Source organism: Triticum dicoccoides, chromosome 4B (assembly GCF_002162155.2).
Source record: "Triticum dicoccoides isolate Atlit2015 ecotype Zavitan chromosome 4B, WEW_v2.0, whole genome shotgun sequence".
Taxonomy (NCBI): Eukaryota; Viridiplantae; Streptophyta; class Magnoliopsida; order Poales; family Poaceae; genus Triticum; species Triticum dicoccoides.
In genome coordinates, this window is record NC_041387.1 from 340,751,679 (window position 1) to 340,764,445 (window position 12,767).

Below are 12,767 nucleotides of genomic sequence, written 5' to 3' on the forward strand. Positions count from 1 at the left end.
GTAAAAAAAATTGCGGGCGGGCAAATATACGGGCTCTATTCTGGGCATAAAATTGGGCCGAGCCCGTATTACTCGCCAAAATTTTGCGGGTTTGCGACTTTTGCGGGATCTGCTAGAGTTGCTCTAACATTTGGTACAGATTCAGTGAGCAGAGAACCCACCTAATCAGAAACTCATCGAACAATGCTCATCATCCAGATGCAAGATACCCCGGGAAAATATCAGGTCCTCCGGTACGAGCTCGCGCGTTGGACCTTAGATCCGGGGGCTCCCGTGAGATGGACATTTTTTGCAGAAAAGTCCTCAAGCAGTTCAAAATATGCACACAAGTACATCAGCTTCTTAGCCCTAACCGTATCACGGGAGCACCGTTGCCCCACTATCACCGAGCACCCATAGAGGCCATGCATTTTTGTTTTCTTCATAAAAATTGACGCCGAATTAAAAATTAAAACAGCTACTATGGCTGCTTATTACAGTAATTAACACATCAAGATACAGCAGCAATTTGCAGCCCTTTGGACAAAAAACAATTTACCACAAGTCAGTTTTGCGTCAGCAAGCATTGTCTCTGCCTGGTAAAACAGCGAGAGGGAAACATACCGGCCCCATTGAAGTTCCCATACGACGAATCAAATAGCATCTGGTACAAAAATAGGATGTACCAAAGTGCATGTGCAACGTCTTGATTAACTTCTGAATGGACACCCTTGCATGGGATATATATGCTTTTGCAATACAAAAGAAACTTAATTGCTTTCTTTGCTCACCTATGTAGCAATATATTCTACTGAGTTAAATTCCCATTACAAATTTGTGGCTCGTGAAATGTAGCTGTCTTGCTGAGCTTTGTCAAAATTCTAGTTCCTCGACACAATTGTGTCATAAGCTAGCACACCAACAGAGCTCAAAAGGGCGCAAATAAAATTGATGAATTGTGCCCACCGAATCCGAATGAATTCGACAATGCGACTTTCACATCACATCTCTCCTTTTGTGATCCCACCAGCAAGCTGACATCCTACAAGATTAAAATTTAAGCATATTCAATGAAAACATGGCAAAACGATCATAAACGTTAAAAAGATGAAACTCCGTGTTCAAAATAACTTCTACATTTGCTATGTTGATGAATTTGTAGGCCAGGGGCGGAGTTAGAGCATGACCACTGTGAGGTGAATCTGAGAAAATTACTAGAGCCGGGTCTAGCAGAGCAAAATATTGTGCAATGTCTTAGCCTCCCTGGTGAAACCCATTCAACCAGGAAAAAGGGACCAGAACGGTAATAGTGGTAGTTGTGTGGCCTGACTTAGTGGCCCATTTGTTCGCCTTATTCTCTAGGACTCACTCTTGAACTAGACTTGACACCAGAATCCTTTTTCCTCGGCCGCTCTCCTTCCAGTGTTTAAACCTGGGTCGAAAGCCCCAAAATCTTTCTTAGCCTCGACTTTTTCTGAACGCTACACGCAGTGTGAGTGGTATCCATCTTTCAACAATGAACTCTTGTCCAAGTTTAGATTTCAAATTTCAACTTCCAACCCCTAATTGTTTTAACTTGGGCCCTCAAAGTCTTCATGCCCATCAAATCCTGGGTTAGGTGGGGTTTGACTCCAGCTACAGGCTAAGTAAGCTGCCACGTCAGTTTCAGGTGAGCCACTGCCATACTACAACGTCATCACCGCCACACCAGCACTCCAATGTCATCACCACGTCAGCATTGCAGATTAGAAATGCTCGTTCTCCTCGTGCTCTCTCCAGGGCCGGCCCTGGGCCATGGCGAGGAGTGCGACGGCCTGGGGCCCAGTCTCAGCAGGGGCCCATACATCTCTAGAAAAATAGACTAGTACACAAGATAAGCAGGCCTGGCCCATTACGAAGGAAACAATTCACGCACGAACAGCAATTCCTTCGCTGGCTCCTTGAATCACGCCCTCGTTCGTGTCCGTTCTTCGTCTTCTTTCCCAATTAATTGCCCCAAGTTCTTAAGAGGTGATGCGGAGCATCCCAAGGTCATCCCCATGGACCTACCTACGTCTTCCACGACACCACTTGGACCAATGACACATGCTCGAGCAAAGGCTACCGAAGATAAGGTGAACTCGCTCCTCTCCTAACTACCACTTTCTACATATGAGACATGGCTACTACCTCAAGCGGAGACCCTATGTGTGAACAAGTGTTTGGAGGAAAGCCACGGAACAGCTGCACCCAACGGACAAGACGGAGAGGACACCAAGTACAATGAGCAAGAAGGACTGCCCGAAACTCCCAGCCACCGGACGACCGACGCCCCTCGGACATCCGGCGCCTGGAGGCTCCAACCGGCCAGCCAAGTCCCAGCCTGCGCACGCTCCAGCGACCAGACGATCGATGCCGATCGGACGTCCGACACCTCCCAGCGCCCAGACGGCCGAGCACCACCGGACGACCGACGTCTCGGACGTCCGACCCCAACCGGACGACCGACGCAACCTGACCAGAGCCGAAACGTCGGACTTCCGACAAGTACCAGACGTCTGGACCCTCGCGAGCCATCGGACGACCGGTGACCATCGGACATCCGATGCCTGTGTGTTGACTGCGTGTTGGGCCAAAGCCCATGTTCCCCTTCGTCCACTTAGACTATAAATACTCCTTCTCCTCCCTCTTTCTAGGATTAGCAAAGGATTAAGCTCATTTGAGAGATAGAGCTTTGCTCATCCACTTGGTTACTTCTCCATTGGAGTCCACGGCCTCTTCGGAGAAGATCCCCCAAGCAGATTCAAGACCCCATCACGGGAAGACCCCTCAAGACCTCCTCACGGAGAAGAACTACCGCCACTTGTATCGTCCTTTGTTGGATTTGGGTCGTGTATCTCTTTGTGTTTCGAGGATCTAGCACATGTGTAATCGAATCTTGTTGATTTGAGTGTTTTCTCTCGTGTTTCCCCTCGTGCTTTCCCTCGTGTTCTTCGTAGGATCCCCTCCAATCATGAAAGATCAGGCATCTAGGGTTCTGCCCTACATCATCTTGGTATCATGAGCCTTGGTTGATCACGATTTTGGAGCCCCTACCCTTGTTTTCTAGCCTAATTTTGTAGTGTTCTTCCCCAATTTCGAAAATCCCCACCAAAAATAGCCCCAATTTTTTTTGTGATTTGTTGGTGTGATGAAGTTTTATTTGATTCGATTCGTGGATTTGCTTTGCCTCGAGTGGATCTAGCTTTTCCCCACCATCTCCACCTTTTCATACACGAAATCGCCCAATTTTGCCCGAATTTTGCCTCCCCGTCACGAACCCTTGAGTTCATCCCATGCCCGAAATCGCCCAGGCACCACAGGTCCGACGAGTACCGGTCGTCCGACCAACCTCGGACGTTCGACGATCCCTGACAAAACTGATTTTTTTCAGTTCGGCCACCACCACCGTTCCACCGCCACTTCCACATACGCACTTCAATACCTCCTTTCCGCTTACACACTTTCATACCACCACTGCTTTCCGCAACGACCATCGCTTACACGCTCCGCACTCCGACACAATTTTGACACATTTGGGTCTTTGAGAATTTGAGTTGCGGTTTCCGTTTCCTAACGCGTTTCGGCTACTTAGGACGGTTCGACTTCGACATCGCCGCCGCTCATCTTCATCATCGACATCGACCGCTCAACAATTTTGACCACCTCACCGTCATCCGTCCTTGCTTACAAATGACTAACCTCGACGGTAACCTCAACGACACTTTGTGTACTCCTTGCCATTGCTTTGATAACCCCATAGCCCATTTTTGCGTACCTCTCCTATCGAGACTAGACATTCAAGTATTGCCGGCAACGTTACTTGTGCACATTAGTGATCATAGCATATATCATCATCGTGGTGTTAATATCTTGGTATCATCTCTTGTGTCACAAGGTTGTCATAGCATATACACAAATGCTAGCTTGGTTCGTGAAGTTTTGCATAAGTGGTCATCAAAAGAGCTCAAAAGAGAAAGAGTCAAACAAGCTTTTAAGCAAAAAGAGGAAGATAAGCAAAGAGCTTTTAAGCAAGAACCGTAGCATCATACAACATTAAGATTGTCATACTCGATCATCTTGGATCACATCATAGGAATACCATACATATAGCATACTTGGGATAGAAGTCGTTGCATTTTTGCTTAGTAGGTTGTGCACAAGTTTCGTATCCGCCTATTGTGCAACGTGCTAGCGTCTCTCTAGTGTTGTGCAATAAGAGCATTTTTCGTGGATCCCACATTTTGAGCTCATTTTTGGTTGCACGACCCCATTTATCTATTTGTGTGTGTGTTTCAGTATGCCACATATTGCTATTGGTCTACTTGTTGCATTTGCAATTTGCGAATCTCTTTCAACATCTTTGAGTCTTACTAACAATTGCATCAAATTTTGTGCCACCATCCTCACCAAGCTCCACCCAAAGGCTTTTACTTGTGTAGGTGTGAGAACCGACAAGAATTGGTACCAATTGTGCTATTTCCTTGTTGCACAATTGAGTGATCATTGATCCATCTTCAACATCGGTCAAGGTACATTTGGTATAAGTTCTTCTCTTTCTCCCACTCACATATTTACTTGGAATGATGGATAGGCCAAGTTCTTCTACCAACCCACTCTTCATCGAGCAAGACGACGACATGACCTCATACGTCACCAGGAGCCACCTCTTCGGTGCACAACGAGCTTTACATCAAGAACAACAAGCAATGAGCGACCGCATCAACAATCTCGCCACCGACTTGCGACTCTCCGAGCAACGTACAAGAGACTACTTCGACAACAAGCTCGACGAACACAAACAAGAGAACGATGCAAGAATGGACGAGATTCTTGCCTTGTTGGTCAACCGCTCTTCTACCACTTCGTCCTACTCAAGACGGAGCCGCTCGAGTCGACACTCTGACGACACTATCTCCGGCTCAAGTATACCGACATCGAACACTCTACGTCGAGCCGCGCGCCAAGACCATGAAGCAAACTGCAATCCTCTACATGGCACCGATCCTCAAGAGCAACTTCTAGCACAACAACACCGACATCGTCAAAATCAAGCTACTTCCGCGCAAGCACAAGAAAGGCAACGTCTACGCCAACAAGAGGAAGAGCGCGCACGCCAACACCAAGACGAGCAAGACGCCGAGGCTGCCCGTCAACAACAACAACGGCATGAAGCCCAAGCACTTGAGGTGCAACGTGCCCTTCACGACACAAGTCGCACCATCGCCGACCGCAATGGTCAAACGCACGAGCAACAAGAAACACTTCGCGAAGAAGTTCAAGAGAGGAACTATCAAGCACGATCACAACGTCAAGCTCCTCAAGCTCCCCTTCAAGCTAGACATGAGCAACAAGCTCGACAAGAACCCCAAGTTCGCCAAGAGCAACATGAGGTTGACAATCCTCCATGCCAAGAGAACACGAGGTTGACAACCCTCCACGTCAAGGGCGTCATCATCACCATCAACCACAACACAATGAAGAGCAACGCTACGGCAAACTCAAGTTCACCATGCCCAAGTTCACCGGAAGCAATGATCCCGAAGAGTACCTATCATGGGCATTGAAGGTCGACAAGATCTTTCGTTTGCACAACTATGAGGAAGAGAAGAAGATCGCCATGGCATCCCTTGAGTTCCAAGCCTATGTACTCATATGGTGGGAACAAGTCATCGAGCGGCGAGAAGCAAGAGGTGAACCACCAATCACCACATGGGATCAAATGAAGGATGTCATGCGAGCACGCTTTGTGCCAACATACTACAACCGTGACCTCTTCAAGAAACTCCAACTCCTCAAGCAAGGAACAAAGAGCGTTGAAGAATACTACAAAGAAATGGCGATTGCCATGATAAGAGCCAATGTCACGGAAGATGATGAGCAAACAATGGCACGTTTCTTGAATGGACTCAATCATCCTATCAAGAAGATTGCCGACTTCCAACCTCATAGAGCAAGTGCATCAAGCTACCAAAGCGAAACGGCAAGTGCAAGATGACTTCAAGTACGCCAAGTACTCTTCCAAAGAACTACAACTCCTCCTACAACCATGCTTCAACGACGACAACGACTCCTACCTCGACAAAAGCTTCACCAAGCAACGGCGACAAGTCACAAGAAGACTTCGACAACTTCAAGTCGTCCCCCTACTACAAACAACTTCAAGCCGAGAGCTTCATCATCTACAACTCCACCGGATGAGACCATCAAGACAAGTTCCATCAAATGCTTCACATGCGGCGGCCGAGGCCACAAGTCCTTCGAGTGCACCAACAAGCGCACCATGGTCCTCAACGACGATGGAACCTATGACTCTATGAGTGAAGAGGAAATGGAGGCCCTTGAGCAAGTGGCCATGCACCGACAAGTGAACGAAGATGAAGATGATCAAGTCTTTTGTAACGAAGATTCGAGCCCCGCTCTTGTTGTCTCCAAGGTTGTCTCTTCAACATCAACAAGACGAAGACCAAAGATGCCATATCTTCCACACCAAGGCCGGCATCAATGGAAGGTCCATGAAGGTCATCATCGATGGAGGGAGTTGCCATCACTTGGCGAGTGAAGAGCTATGTTCCAAGCTCCGATTGGTCAAGATGAAGCACCCACACCCCTACAAGGTCCAATGGCTAAGCGACTCCGGCACTATCCAAGTCGAGCATATGGTACAAGTTTCCTTCAAGACCGGAGCATACGAAGACACGTTGGAGTGTGATGTCATTCCGATGTCCGTTTGCCACCTCCTTCTTGGACGACCATGGCAACTTGATCGAGGCGTCATCCACAACGGGCGGACCAATCACTATAGCTTCAAGATGAAAGGAAAGGAGTACGTGCTACAACCTATGTCTCCAAGTCAAGTGATCGCCGACAAGCAAGCCACCCATCGTGGAGAGAATAGTGAGGGAGCGACCCACCAAAAAAAGAGTGAGCGCCACAAGCCAAAATCGAGTGCCTCCACGATGAGCGACAAGAAGAATCTAGTCCTTTTTGACACCAAAAGTGAGATGAGAGAAGTGTGTGAGAACCCATCAAGTGTTATGCACTATGTCCTTTTGTGCAAGGACGAGGCACCTACAACTAACACCTCACACAATCTACCTTTAGTGCTGTCTTCTCTTTTGCAGGAATTCCAAGACGTTTCCCCGATGAGCTACCTCCGAGACTACCACCTCTACGAGGCATCAAACACCGCATCGACCTCATACCAGAAGCCCCCTTTCCTAACAAGGCACCCTACTGCGTCAACCCCGAGGAAACCAAGGAGATCCAACGGCAAGTACAACAACTCATCGACAATGGCCATGTACGAGAGAGCTTGAGCGTATGTGCCATACCGGTAATCCTTGTTCCTAAGAAAGATGGCACCTAATGTGTTCCGATTGTCGTCCCATCAATGCTATCACCGTTAGATATCGTTACCCTATTCCACGCTTAGATGATATGCTAGATGAGCTTAGCGAAGCCACCATTTTCTCTTAAAAGTGGCTACTACCAAATACGCATACAAGAAGGTGATGAATGGAAAACCGCATTTAAGACCAAATTTGGCCTATATGAATGGCTTGTTATGCCAATGGGTTTATCCGAAGCACCCAATACTTTCGTGAGAGTCATGCATTTTGTTCTTTAGGCCATAGATTGGTGTGTTTGTTGTCGTCTATTTCGATGATATTCTTGTGTTTAGCAAATCCCTCAAAGATCATGTCACCCATCTTAGAACCGTTTTACAAACCCTTAGGAAAGAGCGACTTTATGCTAATATGGGCAAATGCCTTTTCGGTGTTGATAAGCTTGTCTTCTTGGGTTTTGTAGTATCTTCTAAGGGTGTGCATGTAGATGAATCTAAGATCAATGCTATTAAAACTTGGCCACAACCAACCAACTTGCAACAAGTGCGAAGTTTTCTTGGCCTAGCCGGTTTCTATCGTAGATTCGTTAAGGATTTTAGCACCATTGCTTCTCCTTTACATGCTTTGAGTAAGAAGAATGCACCTTTTGTTTGGGGACCATCCCAAGATACCGCATTTAATGAGCTCAAAATTTTGCTTACGCATGCCCCTTTGCTTGCATTACCCAACTTTGATAAACCGTTTGAAATACATTGCGATGCTAGTGGGTACGGCATAGGAGGTGTGTTAATGCAAGAGAAGCGCCCCATAGCTTACTTTAGTGAGAAACTTTCCGGAGCGCAACTCAATTACCCCATCTATGACAAAGAGCTTTATGCTCTAGTGCGAGTTTTGCTCGAGTGGGAACATTATCTTCGCCCCCATGAATTCATCATCCATACGGACCATGAAACTCTCAAATATCTTAAGGGTCAAACTAAGTTGAACAAGCATCATGCTAAGTCGAGCGAATTCATAGAGTCTTTTCCTTATGTCATTAAGTACCTTAAGGGCAAAGAGAATGTTGTAGCGGATGTGCTTTCCTGCAAATGCATGCTTGTTACTAAACTAGAATTGAATGTCACTCGCTTTGAGCACATAAAAGACTTGTATGCACATGATCCTACTTTTGCTATTCCATATGCCAAATGTTTGAAGCATACATCTTGGGAACGCTATTACCTCAAGGATGATTATCTTATGAGAGCTAACAAACTATGTATCCCCGAGTCTTCTCTTTGTTTGTTACTTCTGCAAGAGGCTCATGGAGGAGGACTAATGGGACACTTTGGACACGACAAGACATTCGCCACGCTCTCCAAGAACTATTTTTGAACCAAGATGTTCCGCGACGTCTCACGCTTCACCAACCGATGCTCGACATGTCGCAAAGCTAAGTCAAAAGCTCAATCCCATGGTCTTTATATGCCCCTTCCAATTCTATATCACCCATGGGAAGATATTAGCATGGATTTTGTGCTTGGTTTGCCTAGAACTAGAAATGGCAAAGATTCTGTGTTTGTTGTTTTGGACCGATTCTCTAAGATGGCTCATTTCATCCCATGCAACAAGATAGACGATGCTTCACATGTTGCAAATCTTTTTTGTAGGGAAATCTTGCGACTCCATGGAGTGCCAAAGAATACTGTCTCGGACCGCGACGTCAAGTTCTTGAGCTACTTTTAGAAGACCTTATGCGCCAAGCTCGGAATCAGGCTTTTGTTCTCTTCGGCGTACCGTCCTCAAACCGACGGCCAAACGGAGGTGACGAACCGAACGCTCTCCACTCTACTATGCGTGTTGATCAAGAGGAACATCAAGGAGTGGGAGGAGTGTCTACCAATCGTCGAGTACGCCTACAACCGCGCAAGACATTCGACTACCGGCAAGTCCCCCTTCGAGGTCGTCTACGGTTTCAACCCGTTGTCCCCATTGAACATTCTTCCTCTACCACTACAAGAGCGCATCAACATGGACGCGAATGCACGAGTGAGCTACCTCAAGAAGATGCATGAAGATATAAGGCACACCATCGAGCGCCAAGTACAACGACTCGCAACCAAGCTCAACATCAACAAGCAACCCATGATATTCGACGTTGGAGATCTCGTGTGGCTACACCTTCGCAAGGACCGCTTCCCGAACAAACGCAAATCCAAGCTTCTATCTCGAGCCGACGGACCCTTCAAGGTGCTAGCACGCTACAACAATGCATACAAGATCCATCTCTCACGCGACAAGTACAACGTGAGCGACGTCTTCAACATCAAGGATCTCTCTCCCTACCATGGTGATGAGGCTTTCGATCCAAGGTCGGATCTTTTCCAAGGGGGGGGGGGAGATGATGCGGAGCATCCCAAGGTCATCCCCATGGACCTACCAACTCCCACGACACCACTTGGACCAATGACAAGAGCTCGAGCAAAGGCTATTGAAGATAAGGTGAACTCGCTCCTCTCAGGTGAACTCGCTCCTCTCCGAACTACCACTTTCTACATATGAGACATGGCTACTACCTCAAGCGGAGACCCTATGTGTGATCAGGTGTTTGGAGGAAAGCCACGGAACAGCTGCACCCAACAGACAAGACAGCGAGGACACCAAGTACAAGGACCAAGAAGAAGGACTGCCCGAAACTCCCAGCCACCGAACGACCGACGCCTAGCAGACATCCAATGCCTGGAGGCTCCAACCGGCCAGCCAAGTCCCAGCCTGCGCACGCTCCAGCGACCGGAGGACCGACACCTCCCAGTGCCCGGACGGCCAAGAACCATCGGACGGCCGACACCACCATCACCGAGCCAAAACATCGGAAGTATAGAAGCCTCCGGACGACCGACGTCTCGAACGTCCGACCCCGACCGGACGACCGACGCAACCTAACAAGAGCCGAAATGTCGGACTTCCGACAAGTACCGGACATCCAGACCCTCGCGAGCCATCAGACGACCGGTGACCGTCGGACATCCGACGCCTATGTGTTGACTGCGTGTTGGGCCGAAGCCCATGTACCCCTTCGTCCACTTAGACTATAAATACTCCTCCTCCCTCTTTCTAGGGTTAGCAAAGGATAAGCTCATTGGAGAGATAGAGCTTTGCTCATCCACTTGGTTACTTCTCCATTGGAGTCCACAGCCTCTTCGGAGAAGATCCGCCAAGCGGATTCAAGACCCCACAAGACCTCCTCACGGAGAAGAACTACCGCCACTTGTATCATCCTTTGTTGGATTTGGATCATGTATCTCTTTGTGTTTCGAGGATCTAGCACGTGTAACCGAATCTTGTTGGTTCGAGTGTTTTCCCTCGTGTTTCCCCCCGTGTTTTCCCTCGTGTTCTTCGTAGGATCCCCTGCAATAGTGAAAGATCGGGCATCTAGGGTTCTACCCTACATCAAGAGGCCAGGCCCCAATTCCCAAAGCTAATCAATGAATTTCTTTGGTTCCTCGCATCTTATAAACTTCCCCAAAGGACCCCGACGGACGTTGGCCAGCCGGCGACACATCCTGGTCCTGGGCCTCTGGGAAGAAAGCGAGAGCAGCAACCTACACCATGGCCGTCCATCGACAGAGTCGTGGTCATTGTCCGAGGGCAGGCGATGCAGACGTGAAGTCCAGGCACTGTTCAAGCAAAGCAATCAAGCCATTACTCCTCCAGGTAATTTTTAGATCTCAATTCTTTGATCTTTGTCTATTTATTTCTGTTATGATGAGTTGACATAATAACCAAAATTCATGATAAGCCATTGCTTATGTTCAACCTACTTAATTGCTCTATTTTTGTTCAAATTGCAGTCATGTAAATTCTGCAGGTTGTGCCCTTGCATGAATTTTGATTATTGGATGGATGGAGCATAGAATTTCTTCTAATTTACTCCAAAACCGAGATTCTGGAATTCAGGTGCTCTCTCTCTTTTTTTTTTTGTCATAATGTTCCAAAAAAGCAATTATCATCTGGTTGTGAGAAAAGTAAAGGATCTAACTTGTAAATCAATTAGTTGAATTTGAAAACGGTGCTAAGCCCTTTCACTGGAAGAGAATTTGAGTATATTATAAGGGCCCATTATATGAAACTCGCACAAGGGCCTCTAAGATGCTAGGGCCGGCCCTGGCTCTCTCTTTACTCTCAAATCAAATTACCTTTTCCCTTTTCTGTATAACCCTAGTCGAGAGGGCATCATCACGGCGGAGTGAAGAGAGAGAGCTTCAGCACAGCAGTGGAACGGGGGTAGGGCTCTGCATGCAACCCCGGGTAGCGTGAGAGAGTAGAGGTTCCGCACGCACAAGTGGAGAGCCCTGACACAAGAGCAAGGCTTCAGGATTGCCGCAAACAGGAGGGAGAAGTGAGATCCACAGAAGCATGCAGTAGCTTGAGCGAGAGATGACGAACTCCAGTGCTTTCACCTTGTTAATAGGTGGCGCTGATGACGTGTCAGCAATGAATCTGGCAATGCTGGGACGACTCACTTAACTGACATGGCAGCTTACCCAGAGGATGTCAAATCCACCTGACCCAGGATTTGGATTCATATGAAGACTTATGGCAGCTTACTCGGAGGAACTTAGGAGGTTAAAATCTGAACTCAGGGCCGTTGTTCAAGGTTGCAATAAAGAGTTCTCCGAGGAGTTGGAACACACTAGGAGCAAAATTATGGCATCATGTTAAAAGAACCACTACTCATTAGATTCACTAGGTTTGTTTTTCATTTAAAACTTCTTCAGTAAACAATAGCACGGTAGAAAAAAAATCATAATGGCTACGAGCATTGGCTCAATCTAATGTGAAGTGCTATAAGACTCATGCAAGATAAAAAAAGACTTGTGTATCAACAAAAAATTACCACATATTTCTCCGGATTGTCTAGATTGATATTCGGATGGATCCAACCAGTTCTTATAGCCTGCATAGAAACAAAGGTACATGATGAAGAATACAATCATGAAGTATGATATTATCATTTGCATGATTGCATCAGAACAAATAGTGCATAGTTTATATTAGGCTCCTAGCAGTTGCTCGCTGAAGTTAGTACTAGCACAATGAATGATGAAAACCTGTTGCGGGTTACTTTTCTGAGTATCTGCAGGCCTTTGGATGAATAAAAGGTGGTTGTTACTTGATTCTTCTTGGCAAATGTAAGTGCATCTAGTGCCCCTTTGTGGTTTGGAGTATTGATGACAAAAGTGGTTAAGAGACTAATGTGTTTGTGAGCATACACAGGTGGAAGTCTCTGAAGATTTGGTTTAACCAATGAATGTGATGCCTACAAATGTGAAGGAAACATTGACGAATTCGGTGCACCCATTTGAAGAATTAGCCGAAGAACTGGATGATCGTGAAGACTTAAGTCTTTTTATAGTTCTTTTTACTTTTCACTAAGTCACA

The 12,767-nt window shown here is 47.0% G+C and overlaps 1 protein-coding gene across 1 annotated transcript in view; it reads right to left on the minus strand.

Moving 5' to 3' along the window:
• Nucleotides 1-641: 641 nt before the first annotated feature.
• LOC119296112 (3-oxoacyl-[acyl-carrier-protein] synthase II, chloroplastic-like) overlaps nucleotides 642-12,767 on the minus strand; it is a 24,937-nt gene continuing 12,811 nt past the window's right edge. Inside the window, exons 12-13 of the mRNA XM_037574504.1 lie at nucleotides 12,223-12,282; nucleotides 642-1,021 (exon numbers count right to left, since the gene is read on the minus strand). Coding sequence (XP_037430401.1) covers nucleotides 908-1,021; nucleotides 12,223-12,282 — 174 coding nt within the window. The 3' untranslated portion in view covers nucleotides 642-907. The remainder of the gene's footprint in view (nucleotides 1,022-12,222; nucleotides 12,283-12,767) is intronic.